Below are 11,806 nucleotides of genomic sequence, written 5' to 3' on the forward strand. Positions count from 1 at the left end.
TCCAGGCTCAGAGTCACGCTGCCCTCCCAGGGAACAGGGCAGTGGCTGGATGCAAACACAGATGGGTGTAGGAGCAGGGTTACGCAGCCACAGGGTTGTGTGACTGTGAGCAGGCATTCACCAGCTGGTGCTAGTAGGGTCCCAGTAGCCTCCCCATGAGTGTCTCCCTCTGCATAACTGATTAACATTTCTGCAGGAAATAAGAACCACACTGAGGAACTCACACTGTTGGAAAAGGCTTTTTTATTGCTTAGCCTTCTCCCCATCTCCAAAAGGAACTCAAAAATTATCAAATAAAATGCTTCTAAACCAGTTGCTATTACAGTTCTCAAGAACCTCAATACCAAGCACAGCCATGCTCAGCGCGCTTCTATCCATTGGGCAGGCTTTCTGGCACCTGTCACTGGCACTTTTGCATAGAGGCAAAAGCAAATTTGGTACCTGGATATCCTGGTGGAAAGCTCCCACAGTAGAGCCTGGAAAGCAATGATGTCCTCAGTTTGGAGCGCAACAGCCATAGGACTGGAAGGCTCACGAGGAATTTGTAGCTTCTTTCTTTACTCAGGGATTTCTCACTTGCAAAAGAAAAGGCAAGGATCCACAGCCAGGAAAGAGGATGTCATGCTGAAACCGAGGGGGCTGCAGTACAGCCCTGGTGAGACTATCAGATACAGTGTGCTGATATCAGTGGCCAAACTTGAACATGGCATAATGCTGTGTGGCCAAAACACATCTCAGCACAGCCACTACAGCATGAGGCTGGGGTGCCATCTGCAATGCTCTGGGGCTTTCTGTGACCTCTGCCTCATGAAATAGTGTTCAAGGCACAGTTTCCTGCTCTCAAGTGCCTAGAAACTTTACTCTGTGTGGCTGAGTTTTATGGCTGTGCCTTTTTCAGATCAGAATCTGATCAGACGGTTGTTGGCGTAGCTGAATGACAGATGCTCAAGACACCACCACTGATCTGATCAGCTTATTCTGTCCCTCACTGACCTCAATGGCTCTCCAACCATTTGATTGGTGTAGCACAGTGGTTCTTAACATGTGACAAGAGGATCACCAGCAAAGTGTTTTCTAATGGTCCACAGGTCAGCCAAAAAGGACATGGAAACTAGCAGTCCACAAGATAAGAAAGCTGGAGAACCAGTGGCTTCAAGAACAAAGCAGCGTGTATTCCAGTCCAGAAATGCCCAGCTAAGCCATACGCACTTGTTTGCTGTACATTTTACTATTATGCCTGAGCCATCTGGTTGGGTGAAGTCTGTAACAGCGAATAAAGTGGTCAACTACCCAAGGTTCCAGTTATCACAGGCTCTATTTTCTGTAATATTTCATTAATGAAGAAAGCAAATCCTGAGTAAAGCTCTTCCCTTCATCCCATACCATTTCTGCAAGTGACAGCAACTTCAGTGATTAACATCAACTGGCAGCTTGAATTCCTTTAGTGAATAAAAGGCAATTTCTCCATGATCCACCAGCGCAAAGACCACCGGGACGTCCCCACTCTGATATGTAACCTGCTTCAAAGCCCGAAGGGATGGAATCTGCTCGTCAAAGCTGCAGAGAGAAAAATATCCCGTTGTTCTCAAAGCAAGAAGAATACAGAAACAAAACTGTCCTGCCCAATGATCACAACAGCTCACTTTGGTCTTAGGAGTTGGTAGCGAACCTCCCCACCTCTTTCAGTCAAAGCAGGAGGCTGCCAGCCCAGAGAGAGTACACTGCATGCTGGGAACTGGGAGCTGTCAAATCCTTTGCCAAAAACAAGGGCAATTGCACACTACTCCACACTGTGCCTATTACATGCAGCTCACAGGGCTACTGGCGAATTGCCAATCCAGTGCAATCTTAATACCTTTGTGCTAGGAAGATCTTTAGGTTGCTGGGATCAACATCTGACCTGCTTTTCCCTCCTTTTAATTCTGCAAAGTCTGTTTGCTCGTAAATGAAAATATTTATAAAGCAAGGATCATCCTACTTGCTCACAACAGACCTCTGTAAAACTGCATTACCAGCTTCCTTGCTCTGGCTACTACAGCTGTAGAGTGGAGGAGGGACAGTTTTAGTATATATCAAAATTAGAAAAAGCAGAGACTGAACTTTGTACCTGCCTACGGAGTTTAAGTATCAGATTCTGGATCCAGCAAGAAAGGGGACACCTATCCTCTACTCATACTGATCTTAAAGTTACATTTGACAAAGATCAAAATACTAAACCCATGGCCCTGAGCCTATAGCAAGCTCTGGGGAGGTACATCTCTGCAGAAATCCATAGGAATCTTGCACTGGCTCAGGATTCAGGTACCATACGGCTCCCTGCAAAACTGAGCTCTACATGAGTTTCACAAGCATTGCATAAATACAGTCGTGGCTTCTTATTCCTGACTCCAGTAATACTCAGACATGAGCAGCAACCAGATGACCAAATAGTGTGGGCTGAGTGCAAGGGCTGGGGGAATTGTCATCCACAGCCTCCAACAAAGAAGGAACTGAAAGAAAAAAAAACAACTCTGGGCAGGACCACCCTCAAGGGAGGCACTCTGATGATCTGTAAAGCTCACAAGATGCTGGGTCATTTACAGATCATTAGGACTTCATTTCTGCAACAGCAACTCCTATGTTTCAGAACACAGCATAAAACCCATGGATACCTCCGAACACACATCCTGACATATGGCTTCCCAGGGTTTGTCTTCTTAAACTTGGCCACAGCATCTGCTTGATACACATTGAAGTCTATCTTCATGCCCTTTGGGTCCTCCTGCAGCCTAGAGAAGACAGAACACATCCACATACATAGGGGAATGAAACATTGGTAGGGTATAGATACAGCAGAGGAAAGAGGGAGCAAAAGGTCTTGAAGCCTGGCCAGTTTGAGCCCTTTGAAAGGCTTAACTCCTCAAAGGACTGGCCCTGCAACTGTTCTAATTACTTTCCAGATCTTTCCTGTAGTCGGACCAGAGCAAGCTCCTGCCACACTCCCTTCTCTGCAGACCCCCTTGCAAGAAGCACCACTAACAGATACAAATGCAATGCACTGCTCTGCCCTACAGGGACTGCACACAAACACCACACAGACTCTCTGAGGCAAGAGCAGAACCAAAAGTCCCAAAGCCAAGGTTTTATAATCACTGCAGCAGGGATGGCAGCCCATTCCAGGGATAAGGCACAGGTGAGACCCAACCAAACCTTTGGGGCAGACTACCTGGCCGGGGGCGGAGAGGGAACACCAGGAAAAGAGAGTAATCGATGTTTTAATTGGCCTGGAATACCCTAGCTCTGTTGCTGCAGGACCTGGTACTCACTACAGATGCAACAGGGTCACAGAGCAGAGCACTGGATTCTCTTGGCATCCTGGATGCCAGGCAGCTCTCAAGCTGCTGCTGGAAGCATCTCACAGACCTCACAAGCAGGGACAGTCACAAGACATCCCCACTCCCTAACAGCTACGAGCTGGCTGGCTGGATACTAACCGGGAGGCTCCATCCAGGATGTGGGAGGGCTGCAGCACGCTGATCTGCTGGAGGAGCGCAGCTAGAGGGAGAAGGAATAGGAAAGGATCAGACTAGCTATTTCTCTCTCAGGGCACTCCAAACACTCCACCACCACCCACAAGCCTTCCTCCTCCAACAATGGCTGGCAGCACCACAGTCACCCCTGGCTACTTCAAAGACCTCAACTTCCTCATCTCCTCCCAGCACACAGCCCAGAACACCCTGCAATTGCTTTGCATCTTGCTAGCCCCGATTTCACATGCCTAACAGCCTAGCAGGAAGGACTGCAATACAGTAGGACATGGGGAATGGATTAGAAGACCTCCCAAGGTCCTGTTTATCCTGGCACTTGAGTGGGCTATAGAAAGAGATGGAAAGGCAGAGGACAAGCTTTCTTCTTTCTCCCCATGACCATGGCTGGGCTCCTCTGTGCCTGCTCTGCCTAGGCCTTCTAATGAGATCCTCCTTCTCAAGGTACTGTTCCCTAAACTGATATTCAGCTTCTCCATGTCATCCCTTTTACTGTTTCATACCAGGCAATGTTTCACAGAGTTGGAGGGTAGAAGGGGGTCCCTATCAAGTTCCCAGAGCCACTACCTGATGAGGTAGCTTCATCTGGCCGCAAAAGCGGTGTGACAGCTTGGTCCCAGAGATGTGGTGGTCGTCTCCAAACCCTCTGCTGGCTCCTCTGCTCCAAAAGGGCTTTGTACTCCTGCCAGTTGGAGCAGCGCCTCACCTCCCGGTCAGCATTGATGCTGCTCTTGTACCTGCTCTCCCTCTCTCGCTGCTCCCTTTCCTTCCGTGACAGCTTCTCCTGTTTCTGATTGATGCGTGCGCACCAGCAAGCTGCATCAACCTCCCTCCCCAGCACGTTCTCTGGCAGGAGCCCGTTGTCAGGTGAGGGCAGATGTGTGCACAGCTGGTCTGGGGCCATGTTTGGCAAGATGATAGTGGTAAAATCCCAGCGGGGTGCATGGGTGCCAGTGCTGCTCTCCTTGTGGTCTCCAGCCCAGCTCCTGGAGGGGCTCAAGGAGTCCTTTTGTCCTGTATCAAGAGGAACTGGGTTTGACTCCCTCTCTCCACTGCTAGCATTTGATTCCTTTGGCTGCTCTGACAAGGGCTTTTCATCCATGGGAAGGCAGCTGGAGTCTCCACAGTCATCTCCAGCTTTTTCAGAGGTCCCTTCAGCTTCTGGAAGGTCTTCAGATACCTTGTGTTTCTTCTCATGCGACCTAAAGACAGAAGCAGCAACATAAAAGACAGGGAGAGTGTGTGGTGGAACTTTACCCCCTTTGAATCCTGCCTCCACCCTGCTGACAGGAAGAATGCAGTCTGCCAAGCCTGAAGGAAGGACGGCAAAGGTGGCAGGAACCCCCAGACAGGTCTGAAAACCCTTGACAACAACCTCTTGGCTGGAAGGAGGGCATTTACTTGTGTGACAAAATGAGAAGGGAAAAAAGCAGGCCAAACCCAAGCAGTGAATGCCAAAGGCAGAACAAACTTCTCAGTAGTCCTGCATGAGGTTTGACTTCAATGCCCGGGAGAATCCCAGCCTTTATTTGTATAGACACACATTCCCAACTTGCCATGCAGCCTCCACACACCCCATACATATACTGACCCAAACACCTCCACACAAACATGATGAACTTCAGCCAAACCAGCACAGGCCAGGCAGAAATCTTCCTGCCAGCACCTCTTACTGGTATGAGATTCAGTCCCTGGCTCCCAGAGAAGATGGGGCAGTTTTTAAACCAGCAGTTTTATCTCCCAGTTCCTAAAATTTCGTAACTCCTCAGGCACCGAGTTACTTGTTAACAGGAGAGGACTTGCAGACCAGTCTCATCCTCCTTGTTTCTTAAAGGATGCCGCCACCTACTGGAAGCTATCATAATTATTAGCAAAATTAATAATTACATCAGTTTCTGTTTGCATTTTGGCAACTTCTAGAGGCCGTGTGCAAGGACCAGGACACAACTATGCTCTCTGCTGTACAGTCCTAGCATGTAAGCTGCATTGAGGGGGTGGATAAGTGCAAGATGGGCACTGCAGTGTCTGCGATCCCTCTAACAAAGAGCAAGAGGAGACAACTGCCACGTGTTTCTTCTGCACTGACCTCTCTACCCTTCTATTTTGGCTTCTCACCACTGCAGCTGGGAAGTTCAGGAGCACTTTGCCCCTATTAGCCCTGCGTGAAGTACAGACGTGACAAAATGGCACACTGCAAAGAATTCAGGAAAAGCACTGCACTGCTAGGGGACAGCCAAGAGCAGCTGTGCCAGAAAGTCACCCACAGCACAAAGGGCTGAGGATGCTGTTCCCAAGCTGCAGAGCCTAGGAGAAGATGGAAGGCGGCTTTGGGCCACATCCTTACCGGGGGCTGGAACTCCTCCTCCTTTTGCGATGGTGTTTCCCAGAGCTCTTGCAGTGACTTTCCAGGTTCAGTTGCCTCTCGTAGGGAGAGAGGACAGTGCTGCAAGGAGACACCAACACAAAGGCTGAGAGCAGGGTGGGGTAGTGAAACTACCCTTCTGCTCAGCCCCCAGAATACAGCAACAAAAACCTTTTCTTCCAGGCACAGAAAATCCACAAGCAGGACCAGAATGGTCCTCGGTTCATGCCCCATTTCATGTTCCCAATCACCTCCTCAAGAGGGAGGAGCAAGGAAGGGTAGAGTGCCACTTTTAGCCTTTAATCCTCCCAAGAGACGGAATGCAGGGTCAAAGTCCTCTTCTCTGCCGTTCCACTGGGGCCATACAGTGGGCACAGAGCTGCTCAGGGTCTTCAGAAAGGAGAAAGCAGCGTGGAAAGGAAAAGCTGGTTACCTGGGGTCGAATCTCAGTACAACATAACCCAGTTGCTTCAAGTGGCTGAACACCTTAGAGCAAAGGAAAGCAAGAGGGTTAAATGACTACCCTAAAACCAAACAATTTACTTCAGTTCCACTACAACTGAGTGAACACAGTGTGGCACTGGCAGAAGAGAAAATGACAGGGTTAGGACCCAAAGTAAAGGTGGGGAAACAGGAACTGATCATCTGAAAGAAGGTGAGTGGGAAAAACTGAGAATAACTCCCCTTCCCTCCCTAACTGTCCTACTCTGCTCTCAGCCACTAGAAGAGGTTGCGTGGCAGAGGCTGGGCTCTCTGCCTTCATCCTCCCTGCAATAGCTGGAGGTCCCAACACACCTGGTAATGTGGCAGGCTCATTGCCTCCTGGGACAGCAGGATCTCGTAGGCTTCCTGGATTGACAAGGGCAAATCCCTGTAAAAGAGCTGAACAGAGCCCTGCAGGGCAAAAGCTTGCTGTTGAGAGAATCACAAGGAACAAATCTATGCAAGCTCACACCAGTGTCTTCCCACTGCTCTCAGCACCCTCCTTCACATGATATCCACGTATCCCCATGTGCCACCTAGATTGCTTACAGTCCCTCTCCCATGCACAGTTCCCCAATGCCCTGGTTTTAGCAGCCAGGTAAGAAGTTCCCACCCACAGCTGTCAGCTCCTGTTCCAGCGCTGCATCTGTTTGGAGGATGCAGCTGGGAGCACAACGCTCAACTGTTAAAATAATCATTACTTTGGGAGACAATTTTCTTTAACTTTGATGATCTCAGTGATTCAGGACACAGCACAACTACAAAAACATTTAGGACCAGCACAACTGAGAGAGCTGGAGCAGAGGAATTGATGGCATCCTCAGATGCACTTACTGCAGCCCCAGTGATCCCATAGGTAGATTCCCCAGGCAATAGCAACTAACATCCAGGAGGCAGTTTTAGGCTACACCTCTTTTTCCTCCTTTTTTTTTTTTTTTTTTACTGTGTTTACTCATAAACAAAGAAAACAAAACACTAGGAACCACACCTCTCCCATGAGATGGGCTGAAGGCACCTAACAGGTCTTTTCTGCTTCTGGGGAGAGATTTTGTACTCAGCAACTGGCTAGATTTTATTTTCATCAACTTGTTTACAACCTGTTGTTTGTCAAATTGTCACAGGTAAAAAAGCCCTACCTTTGCAGTTAGGATCTAAGGGATGGCATCAGATGCCCATAATCTGATTAAGTTTTGCTAAGGGAAAAAGGCTCCCCTTTACATCAGTGCACCTATTCTACTGGTAACAGGCTTCAGTGGAGAGACAAAAAACCCCTCTCTACAGCAAAGAAATCCAACTGAGCCCTAACCAGCATTTCTGCAAACAGAGGAGCACTGAACGCAACCTGGTCTCACTCCCCCATCTGCCACATTTTAAATTTCTTTCTGCCATATATACTGGGAAGAGATGCCAAGTAGCAACCCCAAAGATCTCTGCTTAAGTGTAAAGCATGTACAGCACTGGCTGCTAATGTGGCCCTACCAAGCTGGACAGAGTTTCACTAATTCCCATCAGCTTCTTAGGGAAGCACAGAAAAACCGTGCTAACGAACTTACAAACCCTGTCACTGCAAAATATGTAAGACACACTGGATAAGGGAGGAAGTCAACTTATGACAGAAAAGGCACTGACCAGTCTCAGATGTCCTAATTAACTGTATACCAGTTCTGAGGAAAAGGATTTCTCAGTGTCAAACCTTTTATTCCAATTAACTCCTACAAGGAACAGAAGATAATGGTTTGATCCCATTTCCAGAAATTCTCAGAACAGTGAGTCTTCCTGGACTGTGGACATTCAAGTCCCCATACACAGGTTTTGGTAAAGAAGTAACTGATATATAAATGTGTGCTTCATTGTTCCCAGAGCAAGAAAGTAGAGATCCCAGTAGAAAACTCTGTAACATGCTCCTTATGCTTCTTTCACACTGGTAAAAGAGCTGACTTATTAGTGCTGTACTTACAGAAATTCAGATCAGCTAAAACTCTCCTAGTCTCTATTGTCATATTTGACATAGAAGTGGGTTAAACACCATACCAGCTGAATAAACTGGCCACCAATCCAACCAACATGCGCTGTCAATGATACAGAGGCTGCTTTAGAGTACAACATATGAACCCATGGCCTGGAGACAAACAGCTCCATCAGCAACAGGCTAAGAGAGACAATTCCTTGAGAACCAGGTGTTTATCAGCTGCTCAAACTGCAGCAGTGACCAACACAAGTCAAGTGATTTCAGACTTCAGTCTAAAGCTGCTACAGCTCCCCCAATCATTCAGGAAGGACCCAATGCCCCATCCAAGCGCAGGTATCCTACTTACACACTCTAGCAGGTACAGAGCTTCCTCAGGCAGCAGGCACTGTTTGCCATGCTCTGTGAACCCCATGGTGTGCCAGAACTTCCCCTGGAACAGAAGTACAAACCAGTGATGGGCTCTGGCTGTTCCCTGCTGACAAACAGGCTCTCTCCCATTTCAAGCAGCAAATTAAGGAATCTGAGATGGCCAGCAGGAGATGACGGCACTGAGTACACTCTGCAGCAGACTCACCGCAGGGGACTGCAGCTCTACAATGTTCTGTCGTGGCTTCCACTCAGCTTTCACCAGATTCCCCCTGAGAAGGTTAAAGATTAGTTTGTTATTACTAGCATGTCCTACAATCAACTGCTATTGTAGCAACATAACAAGCTCAGGAAGGTATCAAAGGGCAGCAAACTTCCAGGTGGCATTTTTGCAGGGTAAGGCCTTAGAAGGACGTCATCCTCTGGATCTAGCAGTACCAGCTGAAGATTTTATCACCACCAACTAGTTAAGAGTGTCTTCAGCCAGCACCGCAGACATCTGTCCATAGGCTACAGCAGCCTGCTGGAGATGCGTGGACATGATATATCATACGATTGTTCAGATGCTGCCAAGTGTCTCAAATCGCTGTACCACACCCACATGGTCTCATAGGAAAAATTTAATAGCTGAGAAAAAGTGGAGGGCGGCTTTGCAAGAATGCAAACATGCATTTTTAGCAGCTGGCTCAAGGAAACAGAAGGTAAGACCTGTAGGGTCCACCATGGACTTGCTCTACATCTTTAGTCAGTGCTGCAGTTTCCCCATCTGAAAGCAAACCTAAACCTACCCAGTCGCCCTCCCATCCTGAGAGTCTTCCCTGCTGCCCCAGACGCGCATTTACGGATGTACTTGAAACAAACCTGACTGTGACAGCAGTGGAAGATAACGGTCCACCCTGTCTGACCTGCCTGTCTGCTGGAGGTTGCCATTCTCTCTCTAGTCCCCAGAGGTGTGGTTTTACATGAATAGTTTCTGCTGCTACTGATCATGCAGACGGAGAAACTGTTACCAGAAAACAACAGGCCAAACACGGAAAGTGTGTACTGACAGGCAGCGTGTGAAAATCTCCCAAGAAATTATAAGCTCCAGAGACTGGTAGCGCTGTTAAAACCACCAAAACTGATAAACCAGGGACGTCGAGAGTCAGCCGAATCTGCACAAGGCCACACGAGCATCAACAAGGGGCTGTGTAACTCAGACCATGCCCAAGAAGACACTTTGCTATTTGCAAAGGCTACAGGATTACACACACAACTGAGAAAACTAAAGACCTTTTAAGGAACTTTCTGAACACCCACATTGAAGACACTGGTGTGCCAGTATGACCTTCCGCTCCTGAGGGAACAGCCGGGGTGAGCTGCGCTGCTGTTGCTCCAGCCAGGGAGCTGTGAGCAGGTGAACTGAGGGGACGGGCACGGGAACTTACTGTGCTAACACCTACCTGCTATTAACACCTCGATTCTATTCATAATAACACCTGAATGGATAGCAGCTGTGCTCTGACCACCACCACCCCGATATGATCCCTCCCAGGGAAAAAAGGAATTTACAACCCCATGCTCGGTGGCTTAGCACAGCCCTGCGACCCCCGGTCGCTCCAGCGAGGCAGCCGGGCCGCCCCCAGCCCCGGGGACTTACAGCCGCTCCACGCGCTCCTCGGAGAGGAGCTGCCACTGCTCCTCCCGGCACCGGCGCAGCTTCTCCGCCTGCTCGGCCGAGCCGTCGGGCATGAAGTCCTTCTGGCCGTGGGGACGCTGAGGGGCCTTGCGGCCGCGGGCCGCCAGCAGCTCCGCCGCGCTGCGGGGCGAGAGAGGAGGCACGGTGAGGGGAGAGCGCCCCGACACCCACCCTGCGGCCGCAGCCGCCCAGCCCGGGCACAACCCCCGGGGCCGCGGCGCCGGCGCTGCCCCTCCGAGGCCTCCCCGCCGGGCGGGCCCTACCTGAGGCGGCGCGAGCCGCCAGGCTCCATGGGCGCGTCGCGGGAAGCCCCTTCCTTCCGCCGCCGGGCCCTAGCGCCGGCAGAGCGAGGCGGACGTTAGCGCGCCCCCTGGGGGCTCGGAGGGCTGCGAGCGGCGGGGAGCGGCACCGGGGAGCGGGGCCGGGAGCGGCTCGGGGCTGGCACTGGAGTGTGCTCCGGGGCTGGGGACCGGGACAGCCACCAGGCGTGCGCTGAGCTGTGCGCGGAACTGCACACTGGGCTGCGTGCTGCACCATGCACAGAACCTGGGCGCTGATGCCGCGGGTTGAGCTGTGCACCAGGGCCTTGCAGCAGAGTATGTGCCACGGCTGCTCACCGAGCTTTGCCCCAGGGCTGTGTCCCAGGGCCGCTGGGGTGAGCTGAGCTTGGCTGCTGCCAGCAGCCCACCCAGCTGCTCTCACTCCTCCTCCTCAACTGGACTGGGGAGAAAGTAAGGTGAAACAGCTCGCAGATTGACATAAAGACAGGGAGATCACTCACCAATTACCGTCATGGATAAAACAGACTCAACTCGGGCAAAATTATCTATTGCCAATTAATATTAGCCCCAGGTGTGGATATCTGCTCTGGCAGGGAGTCCTCCAGGGCCTTCCAGAGAACACCTGCTCCAGCACCTCGACCACCTCTTCTTCCCTTCCTCCCTGACCATGCTGCTCTCGGGGCCATTTCTCACACTTTTCCCCCTCTCCCCTCACTGCTGCATAGCGTTTTGCCCTTTCTTAAATACTTTTTCCCAAAGGCACTACCAGCATCACTGATGGGCTCAGCCGTGCCCTGCGGTGGGGCTGTTGGAGCCATCTGGAACCAGCCAGAACCATCTGGAAGTGGCTGCGTCCGGCACGGGGCAGCCCCATCCTCTCCTCACAGAGCACCCCACAACCCCCAAAGCTGGTGCTGTGCACACTCAGGCATGTGCCACAGCCCCCAGAGCAGAAGCAGCGGTGCTGGGGAAGAAGGTTTGTCTCTTTGGCGAGTGTCAGTATTTCTCATGGCTCAGGCTCCAGCAGCAGCCGGCGCGGTGCCGGTACCGCTGCCAGTGCCGCCAGCCTGTGCAGAGCATGCAGTGGTCTGGCTGGGCTGGAAAATGAGAAACCTCCCTGCACCACGGCCTCGTGTCTGCTGA

The 11,806-nt window shown here is 50.7% G+C and overlaps 1 protein-coding gene across 2 annotated transcripts; it reads right to left on the reverse strand.

The window, feature by feature from the left end:
* Positions 1 to 225: 225 nt before the first annotated feature.
* On the reverse strand, positions 226 to 10,718 carry TSEN54 (tRNA splicing endonuclease subunit 54). 2 transcript variants are annotated; one of them, XM_075518519.1, is made up of 11 exons: positions 10,646 to 10,718; positions 10,344 to 10,502; positions 8,913 to 8,976; positions 8,685 to 8,768; positions 6,682 to 6,780; positions 6,320 to 6,372; positions 5,869 to 5,967; positions 4,092 to 4,726; positions 3,474 to 3,534; positions 2,652 to 2,768; positions 226 to 1,557 (listed from the first exon to the last, which is right to left on the reverse strand). In XM_075518519.1, exons 1-11 carry the CDS (start codon positions 10,672 to 10,674, stop codon positions 1,407 to 1,409), a joined length of 1,551 nt encoding a protein of 516 aa, XP_075374634.1. In that variant the 5' UTR covers positions 10,675 to 10,718; the 3' UTR covers positions 226 to 1,406. The 2 variants fall into 2 exon arrangements, with proteins under 2 accessions (XP_075374634.1, XP_075374635.1); XM_075518520.1 differs by lacking the exon at positions 6,682 to 6,780.
* Between the last annotated feature and the right edge of the window lie 1,088 nt (positions 10,719 to 11,806).

Source organism: Mycteria americana, chromosome 16, assembly GCF_035582795.1.
Source record: "Mycteria americana isolate JAX WOST 10 ecotype Jacksonville Zoo and Gardens chromosome 16, USCA_MyAme_1.0, whole genome shotgun sequence".
Classification (NCBI taxonomy): Eukaryota; Metazoa; Chordata; class Aves; order Ciconiiformes; family Ciconiidae; genus Mycteria; species Mycteria americana.